Genomic DNA, 20,216 nt, shown 5'->3' with positions numbered 1-20,216 from the left:
ACAGCCCGGCCCGCCCCCCCGGGGAGACTCACCCCCCCATCCCCCAGCGGGTTTGAGGGGCAGCCGGGTGCAGCCGCAGGGGAACCTGGTACCTACTCCAGAGCGGGGCGTCTCCAGGTCCCCCGCTGCCCCCGGGGGTCCGAACCTGGCAGATGTGGGGGGCTCGCCCCGGGAGGGGCTAGTGCCTGGGAGAGGGCAGGGCACCCCAGCCTCCCGTCCAGCTCCCGTTCCCGCCCTCAGCCCCCCATTATGGCCCCTAGTCAGGGCTGGGGGTCAGGGCTGGCGGTGCCTGTGGGGAGGGAGCAGAGACCCCTGATGAAGTTGGGGGCAGAACGTCCAGCCCCCCGCAGGGGCACCGGGACTCACACACGATGGGGACCCATCAGCCCCCCTGGACCTCGCCCCCAGCGCGGCTGAGCGTTACGGAGATGGGGGAGCCGCCCTGGGCCGGGGCTGTGGGGCTGAGCAGGGCCTGGGCTGGACAGGAGCTGGGGGGCGGTCGCTCCGGCAGCGCTCGTGGGGATCACGGCGCTTCCTGGTCCCAGGAACCTCAGCCAGACCAGGGCCAAAATACCCCGAAGTGCTCAGGCCATGGGTGCGAATCCGGCCTGGCCCCGTGGGGCTGACCCCGGCTGCCGGAGCTCCCCCTGCCCAGCCACCACGCGCCAGCCGGGCCGGTAGGGCGGAGGCTCAGGCTCAGCGAGGGAACGCAGCAGGGTGATGTGCCAGGGCCTGCAGGGGCTGGACCGAGTTGTAAGTGGGGCATTTGAAGGGGGTACAGAGAAAGTCCAGATATGTGAGTGGGACCCTGACAGCCTGAGACTGGTGAGCCCGAGAGGCCAAGGACACTGCTCAATCCATCTGAGCTGGGACGGGCACTTGGGGCTGGTCATGAGCTCTGGGGGTGGGATTTTCCCAGGCTAACACCATGTGATGTCTCTGCCTCTTTCATTACAAGTGTCTTTTCTGCACTTGGAGGCAGTGCTGGCGAGTGGGGAAGCATTGCCTCTCGGGGCGCCCAGGGGTGTGTGAATTGCCCAGGCTGCTGGGGTGGGGGTGGGGGCTGGAATCGGTTCTGTGTGAGATGGATGAAAAGGAACCCCTGGATGTGGAACCCGATCTTGGCCGCTGCTGACAAGTCACAAAGCCTGTGGTACAGCTGTGCAGGTACTTAGCAGACTGAACTTCTGGGAACCTGGACTCCTGGGTTCCCTCCCTGGGAGGGAGGGGAGTGGGGTCTAATGGGCAGAGTGGAAGGGCCAGGAGCCCAGACTCTTTGAGTTCTCTTCCTGGGAGTGGACAACATGCTCTGCATGAACACGGTGCGTGCCTCAGTTTCCCTTTTGTTCTGTCAGGGTCCACTGGTGGTGCACAGCCGTGCATGTCTGGGGGCACAGAACACAATTTATTCTGCCCATGGATGGAGAAAATTACCCAGAACTGAACTACTGACAGTCGGGGGGATCCCCTCTTGGGGGTGTTGGTTTTGGGGAGCTGGAAAGCCAAGGGCTGAGGGGGGAGGGTGCAGGCAGGGAGGGAGGAAGGGGAGTTGCATTGCTCCCTTTTGCGGTGGGGGCACTGAATGCTCCCTGAGGGCCCATGGGGAGCCAGGCTACCAGGGGCTCTGGCACAGCACAAGGCAGAGCTCACGGCCCGGCTGCAGCCAGCCCCGGAGTGAGGAGGGACTCTGCAGTCAGGAGTGGTGGCTCTCCCTGGCTCCCAAGCATCCCAAGTGGTGGCTGTCCAAGCGCCCACTGGGGGGAGGGGCCTGAGACCTTCTGGGGAAAGTTCAGATGCCTGCAGAGGGGCTGGTGGAGGATGGTTTGGAGACACAACCAGGCAGCTCTTCACCCGACCATGTGTGATGGGGTTCTGGGGTCCCCCAGGCTCTGCACCCTGTCCGCAGGCAGGAGAGTCTCTCACTTAGCAGGAGAACAGCGGGTTTATGAGCCGACAGGACACAGCATCGTACAGAGGAGTCAGTGCAGCCGGCAGAGACAGCCAGTCCAATCCATGTTGGGGAGAGGAGGCCCTGAGGGGCCCCCCAGAGCTGGGGCCTGGCCCCCTCCTTTGTCTCTCTCTCCCTCAGCCCAGACTAACTGCTTCCAACTCCCAGTTCCAATTCAAACCCCTCAGGCTGCACCTCCTCCTTTGTCTGCAGTACAAAGGTGTTACCTGGTCGTCAGGGTTACCCTCAGCAGGAGCCCCTCACCCTCTGTGAGCCACACATACACACACACAGGTATCCGCCACTCCATCACACCATGCATGGAGTGTGGGAGGGCCCCACAGCCTGGCACGGGGGGGGGGGGATCAGCCCAGCAGGGGGTGAAGCCACCCGTGGGGGGAGGGGAGTTACCAGGAACAGGGCTAAAAAGGGCTGAGCCCGAAGCTGTCCTGAGGTGGGGAAACTGAGGCATGGGAACTAGGGAAGGGGACTGGCCCTGGACAGAAAGGCCTGAGACAGGCTGGCTTTAGGGTGATCCAGTCACCACCAGCCCAGGGCCTGGCGTGTGGCGTGGGAGAGGAGAGTCGGGTCGGGCAGACTCTGGGGACCTATCAGAGGCTTGGTGCATTCACCGTGTCCGGCTCCTACCCTGGGCCCAGGCCTGATGACACCCTGGTCAGTTTGCTTTTTTGCACTCTGCCCTATACACAAAGCACGTGGGTTGGACGGTTGGGGCCTGTTCCCGGCAGGGTTCAAAGTTTGTGCTGCCCAGACTGCTGCCAGCTCCCCCTGTCACACGGGACAAAAGTGATCTCTGGTCCCTGTCACTCCCTGGTCTCGTGGCTACAGGCACCACTCTGCCTTCCTCATTCTTTTGCAGCAGAGTAGCTGCCAATGGCCGGTCGGTTGCTGCCGGTCTGGTCTGATCACAAGTGGCTGGGACTCCCCTGGGAGCCGCAGAGCCGGAGCCGTGAGGGCTTTTTGTTTGAGCACTCTGAGAGCTTCCCCCTGCTGGGACCCCCGCTCCCACGGCACCTTTTTCCTAGCAGCTTCCACCAGGGCAATGTGATCTCTGCGGGTGTGTAAATGGGAGGCCTGAGGAAGTTAAGCCCTCCCAGCAGGACCCGCAGGGAACGCTGATGGCTCGGGGCCGGGATTTCCAGCAGGGCTCTGACTTTCTCTTGGTCTGTCTGCCTCTCTTCCTTTCCCATAACAATGCCCAGGTGAGTCACCGGAGACTGGAGCAGCTGGGCTTCTTCTAGGCGAACCGTAACACCAGTCTCCAGAATCTGGGCCAAAACATTCTCAGTTAACGCCTGCACCTGTGCCTCAGTTTCCCCCCAAATTAAGATGTTTCCTATGTATGAAAACACAAAGGGCCGACCTTGTGGGCTTGGGTGGTCCAGCAACTCAGTCACATGTTTATGGGCTATAGCTGGGCTGTTCTGGCAGCCTCGAGGCAAACCTTGGACTGTCCACTGTTGCCCAATTCCAGGACACGTGAAGCTGTGCTGTGGATGGGACTGCAACAGAAGGGCCAACAGCAATTAGCCAAAGCGGTGACCGAGAAGTGTTGTGACGCAGCTTTTGAATTACTTGTGCCATATCAGCTACTCTGGGGTTTATTGGGCCTGTGCCTTTGTTAACATGCCTGAAGTCCATAAGGGCCACGATTTGCCATCTGCTTTAAGGATGAGCCATACTGGAGAGTTAAAAGGAGAAGTGGTCTTCCCAGGCACCCCTTGCTCTTCCAGGTCCTAGGCCATTGCTGTTCACTGGGATTCTGCTTCGCATGGGTAAGGTTCTGTTTCTACAGGGCACTGATTCTCCCACAGCTTTAACACAAGCCTTTATGTAAGGAATGTGCCAGCAGGAAGGCAATGCGGGTGAAGACTGGGAGGAATGTGTCTCCCAGAGATCATTTGCATGAGAATGCAAAGGTGTGCATATGTGATACCTTGCAAACAAAGCCTGATGGGTAGCAAGGAAGCAATGACGTTGTGTCTATTGTAAACACCTTGTTGTAAAATCACAATTTGTGCTAACACTCAGCACGAGAATTGTGAAATCTCACCAATGCTCCAAGTGCGTGTGGGAGACAGGGTAGATCTGCATAAGACATGGATGGCACAGGCTGCCCTGGTTTAAAGCATTTTGAAGGGGAGGTGACATTAGTTGAATTGGTTGGTTGAGTGTTTTGATCACGTATATGTCTTGGTCCTGTAGCTTTGTGCATCGTTTGGTTAGTACTTCCTCTCCTGTTGAAAGCTAGAGCTGTGTACCAGCATTTTTTAGGAGACCCCCCTTTGGTAAATATGAAGAGCTGAAATCACAGGGTTTTGCCTTATGCTGACCCCAAGGCTGGTGGATGTACAGCACAACTGGCAGGCAGCTGGTAGAAGGAGCAGCAAAAAGACAGACGGTGCAACTGGCCAAGGGCCAATAGGAGCAAGCAGAAGGCCGGACTAGCGCAAAGGGGGCATGTCTCAGGTTCCATGAGGGAATGCGTCAGCGTGAGGTGTCGGTGCTCGCATGGACTGGACCGAGTGGTAAGTGGGGTATTTGAATTGTGGGTGCGGAGAAAGTTGGATGTGTGGATTGGCTGGTTCCAGTATTGGACTGGTGAGCCCGAGAGGCCAAGGACACTGCTCAATGCATTGGAGCTGGGACAGTTACTTGAGGGTTGGTTATGAACTCTGGGCTTGGGATTCTCCCAAGCTTATGCTAATTGATCTTTCTGTCTCTTTCATTAAAATTCCTTTTCTCCACTCAGAGGCTGTGCTGGCGAGTGGGGAAGCATTGCCTCTCCAAGGCTCCCAGGGGTGTGTGAATTTCCCAGGCATACGAGTGGGGGCTCGAGCCGGTTCTGTGTGAGACGGATGAAAAGGAACCCCCGGCTGTTGAACCTGGCCCTGGTTGCTGCCCACTCTTTCCGGCAGAAGGGTTACATTTTTGTGGGCTCGTCTGGGATCCTGGCTCAGTGCCCCTCGCTAGCACATGCTGAGTGATTTGCTAAGTGGGAATTAATTGTGTTTTGTATTTGAGGAAGTTACTGTTTGTATCATTACTAATCCATCAGGGTTGTTGGGCCTTGGCCCAGAAGCCTCTAGCTCAAGAGTGGCAGCCTCAGGTGATACCTGGGCGGAATCCCTGGGGCAGACATTTGGAAAGTGCAGTAAGGTCTCAGTACGTGCGGGTTCCCTTCCGCGCACCCTCACGTAAACCCGGATTTTGCGCGTATTGGGGTCTGGCTTTTTCCCCAGCAGAACACGTATTCTGCAGCCGGGGAAGCAGCAGAAAGGCAAGTCCTGGGGAGGGGGCAGTTGGGGAGGGTTAAGCCTGGTGTGATGGGGTTCAGGGGTCCCCCTGCACTGCACCCCGTCCACTGGCAGGAGAGACTCTCACTCAGCAGGTACAACAGCAGGTTTATTAGGCAACAGATGTCCAGTTTTTCACAGAAGCAACAGCATAGCAGCCAGAGACAGTCCTTCCAACCTGTCCTGGGGAGAAGACCCCGAGGGGTGCCCCTCTGGGGTGTAGCTTCCCCCTCCTCCGGCTGGCTGCCTTCCAGCTCTCCCTTTTCCTAGCCTCTAACTCCCGCCCCCCGATTCAAAACCCAGCTCAGCTCCTCCCTGCTCTTTGTTCAGGCAGAGGTGTCACCTGCCAGTTGTAGCCCCAGGGTCATCCTTAGCCACTGGGAGCTGCTGCTTGCCTCAGACATCCAGCCTGACTCACACATGCACCCCCCCACTCCATTACACCTGGCTGTGGGTTGGGGCTGTGGGAGGCGGGGGGGTGGGCTTAGCCTGGTGTGAGTTATGTCTGCAGGGGGATGGGGATGGAGTTGAGCGCGGGTTTTGAGCTAGGCTGCGTGGGGGGCAGGGAGTTGAGCTGCAACCAGAGCCAGGCCTGGGTGGTGAGCCAGCAGGGGGTTTGCACTGGAGCCACGTGGGGTGGAGGCGGGGGTTGGCTTGTGAGATGGCATGGGGATTGCACCGGCGCCGTGCATGGTGGGGGAGAGGTGTTGAGCCAGGTCAGGGGCAGCTTGAACCAGACCCACTTGCAGGTGGTTTGAAGCGGGCCGGGGGGGGTGGGATCAGGGTCAGACACATAAGAGCGGTGTCGCGCAAGCTGAGAACTTACTGTGTGTGCTACCCCGTGTCATGGAGAGCTTCTATTGAAAGCTAAGAGTAATTCCTGGAGAAGAGGAGGTTGAACCCTGGCTAGAACACACCACTGGAATGTGGAGCAGTGGGGCTGTGCCCGACAGAGAGAAGCGAAGCTGTTTAATAGAGAGTCTCAGGGGCCCAGCATTCAATGTGATTCACACCTTGAAGCTCACTAAGCCTGAGGCCAGTGCAAAGGATTGCCGAGAGGCCAGAGTGTGGAGAGCCCTGAAGACAGTTACTGCACCTTCCTTAATGCTAAACAGAACCAGGGAGAGGAGGTTTGGGCCTATAGACATGGACTGGAGAGACTGATACAGAGAGCTGTCATTAGGGGAGCAGTTCCTGTGGAGCAGATGGACCAGGCCAGACTGGCTCAAATTGTGAGAGGAACTCAGTGTTACAGCCCGATTCTACTTCACCTCGGGTGAAGAGACTGACGGGAGCGTCCACCAAGCTACTCGCAGCTGATTAAAGAGGTCAGAGAGGAGGAAGTGAGGGAGGCTGCCAGTGAGTTTTGGGAAGCCCAGAAGCCTGAGCCAGCCGGCACAACACCCCAACCAACAGCCAGTGTAAATGATGGTGAACACCAGAGAAGACCTTGCCCAGCAAATTCAGGTCCTGACAGGACAGAAGACTGAGTTGCAAAGCGTCGTTGACCAGGCTGGGATTCGCAGGGATGAGGCGCCTCAGGCTGTGGTGATGGAGAGATCGGTATCTGGAGCCACCATCCCACCCAGGCGGAGGAGGACAGGAGAGTTCTTCTGCTACCAGTGTGGTCAAGATGGACACAGTGCTGCCAATTGCCGAAACGAGGAAAATCCCATTTTAGTTAATGGGAAGCTGAGGATTAGTTGGGGAAAAAGTTGGCAAATGGCCTCAGAGTTTGGAAAAAGAGCTGCTGAAGCTCACAAGAGCCAGACCCACCACAATCCCACAAGGACTGACAGGGCCACGAGCGGAGGTTGCTGTGAAGATAGAAGGGACGGAATGTAGAGCTGTGCTGGACACAGGATCTCAGGTGACTGTTGTATTCCAGTCATTCTACCAACGAATTCTTGGGCACCTGCCTCTTTAACCACTGACGGCTCTTGGTCTGTGTGGACTCAGCATGAACCCCTACGTGAGATATCTCAAAGTGCACCTCAAGTTCCCGGAGGAGCTGGCAGGGGTAAAAGAGGAGGTAGACACAGCTGCCTTAATAAGCCCTGACCCCAAGGGTACCTCTGATGTGTCCATACTACTAGGGACCAATTCCAGTCTCTTTAAGGTACTGGCAGAATGCTGCAGACGACAGGCCGGCGACCAACACCCAACCACCCTGATGATTCATACACTTTGTGCTGAAGCCTACAAGAAGATCGAGGATGCTAAACAGGAGTCACCTGAACTACCAATGGGAGCTCTGAGGTACGCGGGCACAACTCTCTCAGTAGTGCCTGCAAGGACAGAGCGAGAGGTGCTCACCAGGAGTGCCTGGCTGAAAAGCAGTGGAAGAGCTTTAGCCAGGGTAGAGCAGCCCTTTGAAGGAGGCCTCCCTGAAGGACTGCTGGTTCCCAGTGGAGTCATAGTCTTACCTGCTGAAGCCCAGGAAAAGGTGACTGTACTGATTGCTAATGAAAAAAGTCTTGACATTGTCGTGAAGCAAAGGTGTTGTCACTACAGGAGTGGGATGTGGGGTGTGCAAAAGGGGTCGAGCATAACATCAGGCTGCATGATGCTCGACCTTTGCGGGAGAGGTCTGGGAAGATCGCTCTATCTGAGATGGAAGATGTCTGACAGCATCTTTGAGACCTGGCTGACAATAGCATGGTTACAGAATCCCGCAGCCCATACGCTTCACCCATTGTGGTGGGCCATAAAAACAATGGGAAAATTCAGATGTGTATTGACTACCGCGCTCTAAGCAGCCGTCCTGTGATCGACTAGTACACTACACCTCAGATTCAAGATGCTTTAGATTGCCTGCTGGGAAGCCCGTGATTTTCAGTTTTAGACCTTCGAAGTGGATATTATCAGATTCCTCTGGGAACAGAAGATAAGGAGAAGACAGCCTTCATCTGCCCGTTAGCGTTCTACCAGTTTGAACTCATGCCTCAGGGGATTTCTGGGGCACCAGCCACATTCCAGCATCATATGGAGAAAGTTGCAGGCAACATGAACTTACTAAAAGTCTTGGTTTATTTGGATGACCTGATCGTATTTGGAAGAACATTGGAGGAGCATGAAGACGGAATCTTAAGGTCCTCGACCGGTTGGAGGCCTATGGGTTGAAGCTTTCTGTCGACAAGTGCCAGTTCTTTAGAACTTCGGTGCAGTATGTGGGTCACGTTGTGTCCCAGGAAGGTGTGAGTACTGACTCAGATAAAATAGAGGCACTTGTCACATGGCTATGTCCCAACAATCACCGGGAGCTTAAAACCTTTCTAGGGTTTAGTGGATACTACCGTAGATTTGTGAAGAATTATGCTACCACTGACAAGCCTCTGAATGATCTCACTCGCAGCTACCCACTTGGCAAGAGCAAGACTAAGGCCGGGGGTAAATGGAGGCCCCCAAGGCTTCCAGAGCAGAAGTGCCGTGGTCCTCTAGAGCCTTTTAGATCACAGTGGGGTGAGAGGTGTGAGAGAGCTGTTCGAGAGAACTCATGCTCCTGTCCGAGTGTTTGCTGACTCAAACAAACCCTTTATTTTACATACTGATGCCAGTTCGGAAGGTTTAGGGGCGGTTTTACACCAAGAAGTGGCCGGCAAAAGTAGACCTGTGGCCTTTGCCAGCCGAGGATTGGTTGACAGTGAGACGCATTACCCCATCCACAAGCTGGCATTCTTGGCCTTGAAGAGGGCCATCACTGAGAAGTTTCGTGACTACCTGTATGGTGCTAAGTTCCAGGTATGGACAGACAACAATCCACTGACATATGTGTTGACCAGGGCTAAGCTGGACGCGACTGGGCAGAGATGGGTGGCTGCCCTGGGCAGCTATGAGTTCAGCCTACAGCACTGATCAGGGAGAAGTAACATCAATGCAGATGCATTGTCCCTGCGCCCACGGCCATTGGAAACTGCTGAGATTCCTTCAGAAGGGGCGAGAGCCATTTGCAATGGAAGTTATGAGGAGCCAGAGGCCCCGAGAGTTGTGTTGCTGAAACTCTGGGTTTCCCACCCGAGAATGTGCCATTGGCCTCCGTGAATTATATTGTGTTGGCCCAACCTCAGTTGCCCAGGCGAAATGCTGTGGACTGGCAAAAAGCCCAATCGCGAGACTCTGACATGCGTGACACCCTACTTGCAAAAAGAGAGGGTCAAAACCCTATGACCATCATTCCCTCCATTCCTGGAAGCAAACGACGATTGAGCGAGTGGAACAAACTGAGACTGGTACAAGGCATGTTGCACCGGGTCACAGTCAATCCATTGCAAAATCGACAAACAGAACTGGTGCTACCAACAGAGTACAGAGCCCTGGCCATGAGGTCCCTGCACGATGTCTTTGGGCATTTGGGTATGGAAAGAACCCTCAGTACTTTCTGTTGGCCCTGGATGGCCAAGGACCTACGCAGGAAATGTGAGACCTGCGCTCGATGTGTTCAACAGAAAACTCTGCCCACGAGAGCAACCTATGTGCAGAACATCACGACCAGCAAACCCTTGGAGCTGGTCTGCATTGATTTCTTGTCTCTAGAACCGGATAGGAATATTGGAAACATCTTAGTGGTGACTGACCACTAGACCCGGTACGCTCAAGCCTATCCCACATGTGACCAGAGAGCCACCACCGTAGCACAAGTATTGTGGGAAAAGCACTTTTCAGTGTTAGGACTCCCAACTCAGATGCACTCTGATCGGGGTTAGACATTGACAGTTGACTCCTGAAGGAGGTGCAGAAGGTGGCAGGAGTGAAAAACTTACCAACCACAAGGTGACCCTGAGCCAGAACAATTTAACCAAACTCTGTTGCATGTGCTGTGGACATTGCCTTCTGCTCACGGCACAACCTGGAGCCAGAATGTTGCATTTTTTGGTGCATGCCTACAATGCCACCAATGCTACCGGAGCTGGTATTTGGGCAAGAGCCCTGATTACCCACAGACCTATGCTTTGGGGCGTCAGGGGATGGGGAAAGCTATGAGACGCGTCTGCAGTGTTTCCCGACGAAGGGAAAAGCTGCGGGATGCCACCGTTTGGCTACGGCAGCTGCCCGTAAAAACACGGATCGTAACAAACACCGGTATGATGCAGGAGTGCACCTGCAGGAGCTCCGGCCTGGGATTGAGTTCTGCTGCGGAATCTAGGGGTTGCTGGCAAACACAAGGTTGCTGATAGATGGAAGGCAACACCCTACCTGGTGGTGGAAGAACTGAAGGACCTGCCTTTCCAAAGGATGAAACCTGAGTGTGGATCAGGACCAACGAAGACAGTACATAGACATCTCCTACTACCCGTGGGAGAATTGGTTGGTGCCCCTTGTGAGGTGGACTATGACATGGGACCGGGGTGAAAAGAAAGTGCAAGGCCACATCCACTGCTCAATGCAGGCAGCGGGCGCTGTGGGGCGAATCTACCCTCCCCCAGCACTGTGGAGAGTGAATCTGTAGAGAATGAACCATCTCTGTGTAAGATATGGATGGCACAGGGCTCCCCCCATCTGAGCATTTGAGGAGAAGGTGGGGAGGTAAAGTGGTTGAACCAGCTGCTGGGGGGCCTATTGGTCTTACAGCTGTAAGAGTGGCCTAACTAGTTCTCTCTCTCTTCTGCATCAGGGCCTGCACTGACTAGACAGAGTTGTAAATGGGGCATTTGAAGGGGGGTCCAGAGAAAGGTTTGGGCATGTGAATGGGACCCTTAGAGTGTCGCACTACAATTCTTATGATTTGTCAAACTTGATTACTATTTTTGGTTCTCTGTGCCTTAAATACTGAATCTGTTCTGGTCTGGCTCTGGTCTGAGGAAATGGGTCTGTCTCACGAAAGCTCACCATCTAGTAAATTATTTTGTTAGTTGTTAAAGTGCTACTGGTCTGCTTTTTTGTTTTGATACTGTCAGACTGGTGAGCCTGAGGGTTGGTTATGAACTCTGGGTGCAGTATTTTCAAAAGCTAATGCCATGGGAGCGTTCCACTGTGGGGGCAATAATGGGGGGGGAACAAACACGCCCCACTGTGGTGATTGACACTGGAGCATCAGTCTGAGTGCTGGGAGAGAAATGGCTTCCCAGGAATCGGGTAGAGACAGAAAATCCAGCACAGCTGGTATCACATACAGGGGAGACAAGGAAGGCACACGTCACAAGAGCAATCCTGACCTGTGTGGGGAATCAGGAGTCACAGATCAAATCCTGTGTTCAAAACCAGGATCAAACTGCTCGTGAGAACAAGGAGGGTGGAGCCCTGGGAACGCCTCACCTTAGTCAGGGGAGACTGATAGTGAATTTAGCCAATGGGCTCCTCTGGGGAAGCAGTGAAGGGCCGGCAGAGACGAATCCCCCCCCCCCCCCCATCAGTGCCATACACAGCTGTGCGGCTATAAAGGCCCCAGCAGGAGGCAAACAGGGAAGGGACCCAGGGGTGGGAAAGTTTCCTGGCGTTTGGGCTAAGAATGAGTTAGAATGTGGGCAAATGGATACTCAGGTTGTAATTCGAGGGCCTGACCCTCCTCCCCAGTGTCAATACGAGTGTCCCCAGGAGGCAGAGGAAGGGCTAAAATCCACCACTGAACGTTTGGTAGAACAGGTGTTATTGTACAACTGGCCAGCACGACTGATGCCCCAGTGTGGCCTGTGCTGAAGGGGGATGGGAAAACCTGGCGACTGACGCGGGATTTTAGAGCATTAAGTGCAGCAACCCCGACTGCTTCTCCAGCAGTGGCTAAGTACCCAGAAGTAGTGGCTGCAGTAGCAGCAGGAGCACAGCGGTTCTCAGTCGCAGATTTAGCAAAGCCCTGCAGCTTGGTACAAATGGGGGATCCCTGACAGGGGACAGCAGTCCTGCTTCCCGCAGGGCCTTCTTAACGCCCCTGCAATGGGTCACGCTCCTGTTGTGAACGTGGGAAAAATCCACCCGTGAAGCCCAACAGTCTCCACCTGTGCTGCTGATACGCTGGTGCATGGGGACAGCGGGGAGGAGGTTGGTAGGGTAACTGGGAGTGTGTTACGCATCATCCAAGTGCTGGATTCCAGGTTGGCAGAGCCCAGGCAGCGCTGGTGCAGCAGCAGGTGAAGTATTGAGGGGTCATATTGGGAGAAGGGGGACGAACCCCAGATGCGCAACTGGTGGAACTGGAACTGACAAAGGAATCCAAAGACGTATGTTTGATATATTCACTGAACAAAAGTCAGCTGCTGTGTATGCAGGATGTGGATGTGTTTGTGTAAGAAGTCATTGTCCAACTGCAGTAGTAGATGATACGGAATTGTATTTATGACTCATTTAGTTAATAGATGTTTTTGCAATATTAAATATTAAGAGTTGCGATTCTGAATATTATGTATCCTTGTGGACTAGGGAGTGTAAGCGCTCTAAATCACAATGTAACACCCGTAACACTGGGCATGAATATGACTATGATAAGAAAATTGATAATCCATCCTACGTTGCAGTCACATTTACAGTATATTGCACAAACAGGAGAACAAATACGTACTGAAGTGCAATGTAATAATGCAGAAATCACCCATGTATCAAACACCATTGCAAATGCAGGACATCACTCCTGGTGGGAAACACTATTAGGGTGGTCACTGTCTGCAACAGACCTGCTAAATATAATGGTTCACCCCCGGTGGTGATCATTGGAATCCAATTGGCATTACGAGTGAGTGTAGTCGCTATGGCTGGCTGGATGATGAGGACTGTGCAGAGGATACAAGAAGCTGGCGTACAAAGTGCAATAAGTGTTAATGTGTTGAATTTGAACATGTAATCTAACCCACAAATCTATCGCTCTCATCTAATCTCCATCTAATCTACCAGAGCAGAGTGAGAGATTTCTGAGTTAGAGTAAGTGGTCAAATTCAACACATTAACACTTGGTATGAAGAGAGACATCAACTACCTCAGGCATTGCAAGGACAGCTGCCCTTCCTTTGATGCTTGGGATTATCTCAGGCAGGACAATAAACATCCCCTGACCCCTCCTATGGAATTGATTTGTTAGCTTTTATGGCAATTTCTTTCTTTCCTTTTTTTTTGGTCTTCTGCACTTATAAATGCCAGTCTGTATTGGAAATGAGATTGATCTGAAGAAGTGGGTCTGTCCCACGAAAGCTCATCACCCAATAAATCATTTTGTTAGTGTGTAAAGTGCTACATTTCTGCTGCTTTGTTTTATTCAGGAGGTGAGTGTAACAGCATAACCAATAAGGGGATTTTTTAGCCATAGTGAGAGGCCCAGAGTTCTTCTGCAGCCAGAATAAAGAGCAGCAGCTGGTAAGTGTGAAGCTACAGGTCACACCCTCACATTCCATCCACAGTTCAGTACAACAGAGTCACATCAGGCTGTTAAGATGGACACCACATCCTGATGCCAGCCACTGTTACCAGATAAACAGATCTCAAGATGGCCTGAGTCTGTGACAGCCTCTTGGGTCGGCCTCAGTCCGGCGGGTGAGCGTCGCCTGGCGTGACTGGCGAGGGGCAGGATGACCCTGGAGACGCGGCCTGGAAGGCGGCAGGCGAGCGCCCCAGGTGCGAGGGGCAGGGCCCTGGTGTGTTGGTGGTAGGGGAGCTCTGTCCATGGGGGTTGGTGAGACCCAGTGTGACAACCCCGGTGCCCGGTTGTGCTGGGGCTGGTCCTGCTCTGGGCAGGGCACCGGGCTCGATCCCCAAGGGCTCTTCCCACCGTCGGCGTGCCTGGCCCTGGGGTGCATGCAGGGAGGTGTAATGTGATCGCAATGGTGAAGGGCTGCGTCGCCTGTTCCACACTGCGCCTGTCTCCAGTGCCTGGGGCTGGCTGCCTGTACCCAGAGCCGGGTGTGGCTCTGCGGCTGGTGGTGGTGGTCCCCTCTGGCGCAGTGCCCAAGTGCCTGTGCTGGCACAGCCGAGGCAGCGAGCGGGCGGCGCCCCCGGAGGGACGGGCACCTCGGCCTGGCTGCCCTGGTCTGGCAATCGCTGCCCCCGCCCGGCCCGTCACTCCCGTCTGAATTCCGCTGCTCAGCCATGGCCTGGGGGTGGTCAGAGCCCAGCTGAGGCCCCCCAGGGCTGGGGTGTTGATCCCGCCCTGGGCTGACATGGCCCTGGGGTGTGCTTTCAGCCGCATCCCACCCGGAGCCCCAGCCTGAGAAAGTCTCCCCGGCAGCCCCTGAGCGCCCTCGGCCCAGCCCTCCTCCCCCACCCGCTCCCACCTGCCCGGGGGGGGCCTCTGCCCGGGGGACCCCCAGTACACCAGACCAGCTCCTCCAGCTCAGCATGAACCCCTCCCCCCCAGGAGCCTGGTCCAGCACCCCCAGCTCAGTACAGACTCCCCCTAGCAGCCCGGCCCGGCACCCCAGGCATTCCAGAGAAATCCAGGCCATGTTTATTGCTCAGAGCCAGGAGAAGGAGCTACGGGAGGGAACAGGACAATGGGTCACATGGAGAAAAACGTGGGAACATCCCAGAGCCCCACCATCCCGACCCTGCCACTGGCAGCGCTGAGGGCTCAGCCACAAGAGTCTCTCCCACGCCAGCTCCCTGCCAGGTGAGCTCCCACCCTCCCAGCAGACGACAAACCCACTGGGTGCTGCTCCCCTCGCTGTGCCCCCATGTCCATCTCAATAACACCCTCACCTACCTGGGGGCTCTTCCCTGCCACTTGCTGCCCTGGGGCCTGGCTCCAGCTGAACCAGCCACCGGGAGAGCTCAGCACCACCCAGCCCTGGCACCGGGCACAGGGAGAGCAGCCCAGAGCCTCCCGCCTGCCCCGAAAAACCCAAGTTCCCGGGTGTGCCTTTCCCAGCATGCACTGGGGGGGGCCAGAGGGGGCGTCACTTCTTCAGCTCCTCGTACACGTCCGGCTGTCGGGGCTGCAGCGTCTGGGGGAACGGGAATGGTTCAGCCAGAAACACGCCGGGGGAGAGCCAGGAACACCCCCTGCAGGGTCCAGCCCCCCCAGTTCCTCCCTTGAGGCCCTGACAGCAACCCCACCTGATGCAGGCCCAAAGCCCCTCCCCTGAGCCAGGCTCGCCCAGCTGGTCCCTTTTGATCACTGGGCCCCGACCCCCAGCCCTGGCATGTGATAACCAGCCCCGTTCTCAGCCATAGGGTTTTTGAGGCGCAACTCCTGCTCCCCACCGCTGGGTTCGACCCGCCCTTGGGGAAGGAGGATGCAGCACCAGAGACCTTTGCTCACCTGGTACGTGGGGCTGGGGTCAGGGGGGCTCCTGAGCGGGGCCTGGAGGAGACAGAAGCAAGAGGCTTGTTAGCACCAGACCCCAAACTCCCCTCCCACTGCCCAGCCCAGAGGGGATCTTGGTAGCGTCACAGGGAGCTGAGTTTGTGTAGCCCCCACCCCACTGCCCAAAAGGGACAGAGGCCAGCTGAGGGCTGTGGCACAGGACTGAGGGGGTCCCGCAGAGGAGGGGGCGGCCTTGGACTGGAGGGGGTGGTTCTGAGTCCCTGTCACTCACCACTGGCCCCATCCCGGCTGTGGGGGGCAGGTTCTCGTACACCTGGACGGGCGCCCCGTTCTCCTGCGGGGGGTCCTTCCGGCAGCGACAGTCTGGGAGGAATCACCAGAGATGCTGGAGCTTGGGCCCAGGCTCCCAGCCCCCTGCTCTAACCACTACCCCCCACTCTCTCCCCAGGGCTGACAGACAGCCCAGGAGTCCTGGCTCGCCCGGTCGGGGGAGGGGAGATGATACGCACAGAGGAAGGAGGCCCCGACTCCCACCAGCGCCGCCACCACCAGTGACCCGATGACAATCCCAGCGATGGCCCCGGCAGAGAGACCCGAACTGGCACCTAGAATCAGAGAATGGTCGGACTGGAAGGGACCCTCATGGCGGGACCAAGTACTGTCTGGACCATCCCTGGTAGACATTGATCTAATCTGCTCTTAAATATCTCCAGAGATGGAGATTCCACAACCTCCCCAGGCAATTTATTCCAGCGTTTGACCCCTGACAGTTAGGAACTTTTTCCTAATGTCCAACCTAAACCTCCCTTGCTGCAGGTTAAGCCCGTTGCTTCTTGTTCTATCCTCAGAGGCCAAGAAGAACAAATTTTCTCCCTGCTCCTTATGACACCCTTTCAGATACCTGAAAACCACGATCAGGTCCCCCCTCAATCTTCTTTTTTCCAAACTAAACAAGCCCAATTCTTTCAGCCTTTCTTCATAGGTCACGTTCTCTAGACCTTTCACCATTCTCGCTGCTCTTTTCTTGACCTTTTCCACTTTCTTGAACTGCAGTGCCCAGAACTGGACACAATACTCCAGCTGAGGCCTAACCAGCGCAGAGCAGCGTGGAAGAATGACTTCTCGTGTCTTGTTCACAACACACCTGTTAATGCAGCCCAGAATCAGGTTTGCCTTTTTTGCAACAGCATCACACTGTTGACTCCTATTTAGCTTGTGGTCCACTAGAACCCCTAGATCCTTTTCTGCCGTCCTCCTTCCTAGACAGTCACTTCCCTTTCTGTGTGTGTGACACTGATTGTTCCTTCCCAAGTGGAGCACTTTGCATTTGTCTTTATTAAACGTCATCCTGTTTATCTCAGACCATCTCTCCAATTTGTCCAGATCATTTTGAATTTTGACCCCATCCTCCTGGGGGAGTGTGACCCCCTGCAGGACAGAGGTGGGGGGTTGGGTCAGATTGGGGAGCCACAATCCCCACCCCACACCTGCAGCACACACCCTGAGTGCCCCCAGGGGCAGCACCGACTGCCAGGGGAGAGCGCCCCCTGCTGAGCCCTGTCGCTCCCTGCAGCACAGGCCCCCAAGAGCCATGCTGGGCCATTGGTGACAGCGCTGGGATCCCTGGGGTGCAGTGTGTTCTTCCAGCCTTACCTGGGGACTCATCCGGCCCTGTCAGCCACACGTCGACCGTCGCCTGGGCAGTGAGGTTGGTGACGGAGTTGTAAGCACGGCACTCGTACGTGCCCTGCTGAGCCCAGCTCGTGGGATTCCGGGTCAGGCTGCTCCCGGACTCACCAGTGTTGGTGCCGTTGAGAGCCCAGCGATAGCTCGGGGCTGGGACGCAGTCGGTGACACACCTCAGGGTGAGAAGGGACCCCAGGGGCAGGGTGACAGGTCCTGGTGGCTCTATGCTGGCCGCGTCTGGCCCATCTACACGGAAAAGGAGACGGGGGGAGGACGGCGCCAGTGAGGGATCCCCAGATAAACAGCCCCCCTCCCTGCCCCCGCCCGGCGCCTGCATTTCCGTCGCTCAGCGACACCGGCGGGGCCAGGGGCTGCCGTTACTCACAGGCCACCGTGACGGTGCTGGGCTCACTCTTGTTGGTGCTGATGGGGTTCTTGACTTCGCACTGGTAGGTGCCAGCGTCGCCCCGGGCGACATTCAGCACCGTCAGGGTCCGGTTGTCCGGGGACAGCACCAGCCGGTCGGCGGGCGTGAGGCTAGTGCTGTTGTGGAGCCAGAGCAGGGTGTCGGCGCCGGGGGAGGGGTTACACGTGAGGGTGAAGTTCTCCTTCTCCAGCGCCAGGGTTTGGTTGGGCATCACCGTGGGCTGGGGCAGCGTTTCTGGGATAAGAGAGCGTCAGTGTGGGGAGCAGATGGATCCAGCCGTGGCTCCCAGGGGACCCTTCGCCCTATGGGGCTCCTGCCCCACAGCTCTGTGGGGGATTCAGACTCAGGGCTCCAGCAGTAGAGAATTTCTTCAGCCCCAAACTTGATGGTAGGACTCCTGGGAAGGAGTGGGGCTGTGACAGCCAGGACTCCTGGGTTCTCCCCCTTGCCCGGGGAGGTTAGTGGGGCTGATGAGGTTGAGCTGGGGGCTCCTGGACACTCTCTGGGGCAGGGGCCGGGGGAGCTGCGTGGGGAGGTCTGTGCCGCTGGTGCAGGAGGTCCCAGGGGCAATGCAGATGTTACCACCCGTCACAGCCCCACTGCAGGGGGGTCACTCCCCATCGGTGCTGCGCCCTGGCTCCCACCTCAGCCGGGGGCATCGGGGGCCAGAGCCCCACCTCAGTGGGGGGGCAGGATCTGTGCTGGGGGCAGGTTCCAGTTGGGCTGATCGGGGGTGACGCCGGAGCCCACTGCTGGGGACGGGCCGAGCCGGGGCTGGCACTTACCAAAGACCCGCAGAACCGCCGTGGAGGTGACATCGCCAGTCGGGCTCTGGACAGACACCGTGTAGTTCCCAGTGTCGTTGGGCCTTAACCCCGCGATGTGCAGGGAGCAGCCCGGGCCCGCGGTCTCCCGCCCCGTGTGGGCCGGGCCGTTGCTCTGAACGGGGGGTGTTGGGAAGTACGCGAGGATCCGTGTGCTCTGGTCGGTGACCGCGGATCGGTACCAGCTGCAGCTCACAAAGTCCTGTGGCGGGTCCTGCAGGGCCAGGCTGACGGTCCCTCCCACCGCGGGGCTGGGCGGGGTGAGGACGATGGTCCCCGAGGTCTGGGCCGGGGCCGGCTGGAGGCGGGAGACCAGGACGGAGGCTGCGGGGAGCCCAGAGAGACCGGTACTAACTGGTGCTGCTCACTCCCGCCCGGCAGCCCCCGCCCCCGCCTCCTGTGCAGCCACTGAGGCCCGGACGCCTGGGTCCCATTTCCCCCGATACTCCTGTCCCAGCTGCCGGGGACCCTGCCCAGGTGCCGCCCCCGCGCCTGCTCCTGCAGCCGGACCCGGCGGTCACAGCCAGGCCCCCCCCACCCCGCGCTGTCCCAGCCCACTTCCCCTCCGTTTGGGGCACGGAGCGGGGGGGTCGTTCTCCCCGCGGGGACCTGAGCCACGGTCGCTGCGCGGGCTGGGCCGGGGGGGGGAGATCGGGGGGGGGCGGCCCCCGCTCCGGTCCCCGGAGACACAAACCCGCAGCGGCTCCCGCGGCTCCCCCCGGGCACAGCGGGATCTGCCGGGAGCGAGGGAGCTGCAGAGCCCCCCGCCCCCCCAGCTGCTGGGCTTCATCCGCCCCACCCCAGCCCCACCCCCGCCAGCCCGGACACCTGGGTCCCGCCCCCCGCCCCCCCTCCGACCTGCCAGCAGGAGCCCCGCCCACGGGCCGCTCGGTGTGGGGGGGACGCGCCCCATCGCCCTGCGCTGCGGCGGGACCCGGCGGGGCAGCGCAGCCTCCCGGTTCCCAGCGGGCCGGGGGGGCGGGACCCGGCACAAAACTCCTCCCTCGTGTGTCCCAGCGCAGGTACTGGGTACCGGGACGCCCCGCCCCCTTTGGCACCGTGCCCACAGCCCGGCCCGCCCCCCCGGGGAGACTCACCCCCACATCCCTCAGCGGGTTTGAGGGGCAGCCGGGTGCAGCCGCAGGGGAACCTGGTACCTACTCCAGAGCGGGGCGTCTCCAGGTCCCCCGCTGCTCCCAGGGGTCCGAACCTGGCAGATGTGGGGGGCTCGCCCCGGGAGGGGCTAGTGCCTGGGAGAGGGCAGGGCCCCCCATCTCCCGTTCCTGCCCTTAGCCCCCATTATGGCCCCATGTCAGGGCTGGGGGTCAGGGCTGGCGGTGCCTGTGGGGAGGGAGCAGAGACCCCCGAGGGAGTTGGGGGCAGAACGTCCAGCCCCCCGCAGGGGCACCGGGGACTCACACATGATGGGGACCGATCAGCCCCCCTGGACCTCGCCCCCAGCCGGGCTGAGCGTTACGGAGATGGGGGAGCCGCCCTGGGCCGGGGCTGTGGGGCTGAGCAGGGCCTGGGCTGGACAGGAGCTGGGGGGCGGTCGCTCCGGCAGCGCTCGCAGGGATCACGGTGCTTCCTGGTCCCAGGGACCTCAGGCGGACCAGGACCAAAATGCCCCGAAGTGCCCAGGCCATGGGTGCGAATCCGGCCTGGCCCCGTGGGACTGACCCCGACTGCCGGAGCTCCCCCTGCCCAGATACCACGCGCCAGCCGGGCCGGTAGGGCGGAGGCTCAGGCTCAGCGAGGGAACGCAGCAGGGTGATGTGCCAGGGCCTGCAGGGCCTGGACCGAGTTGTAAGTGGGGCAATTGAAGGGGGTACAG

The 20,216-nt window shown here is 58.0% G+C and overlaps 1 protein-coding gene and 1 long non-coding RNA gene across 2 annotated transcripts in view; one reads left to right on the top strand and one right to left on the bottom strand.

Moving 5' to 3' along the window:
* Nucleotides 1-1,063: 1,063 nt before the first annotated feature.
* Nucleotides 1,064-16,028, top strand: LOC142003602 (uncharacterized). The gene is made up of 3 exons (XR_012642858.1): nt 1,064-1,167; nt 13,584-13,797; nt 15,894-16,028. It is a non-coding gene; the product is annotated as an uncharacterized LOC142003602 (long non-coding RNA).
* LOC142003601 (cell adhesion molecule CEACAM6-like) overlaps nt 14,609-20,216 on the bottom strand; it is a 23,514-nt gene continuing 17,906 nt past the window's right edge. The window contains exons 6-11 of the mRNA XM_074980684.1: nt 17,517-17,792; nt 17,099-17,377; nt 15,955-16,050; nt 15,717-15,808; nt 15,440-15,481; nt 14,609-15,122 (exon numbers count right to left, since the gene is read on the bottom strand). Of these exons, the coding sequence (XP_074836785.1) occupies nt 15,075-15,122; nt 15,440-15,481; nt 15,717-15,808; nt 15,955-16,050; nt 17,099-17,377; nt 17,517-17,792 (833 nt within the window). The 3' untranslated portion in view covers nt 14,609-15,074. The remainder of the gene's footprint in view (nt 15,123-15,439; nt 15,482-15,716; nt 15,809-15,954; nt 16,051-17,098; nt 17,378-17,516; nt 17,793-20,216) is intronic.

Source organism: Carettochelys insculpta, chromosome 30 (genome assembly GCF_033958435.1).
Source record: "Carettochelys insculpta isolate YL-2023 chromosome 30, ASM3395843v1, whole genome shotgun sequence".
Taxonomy (NCBI): Eukaryota; Metazoa; Chordata; order Testudines; family Carettochelyidae; genus Carettochelys; species Carettochelys insculpta.
Note: the sequence above shows the minus strand (reverse complement) of the source record. Positions and strands in the feature narration are given on the sequence as shown.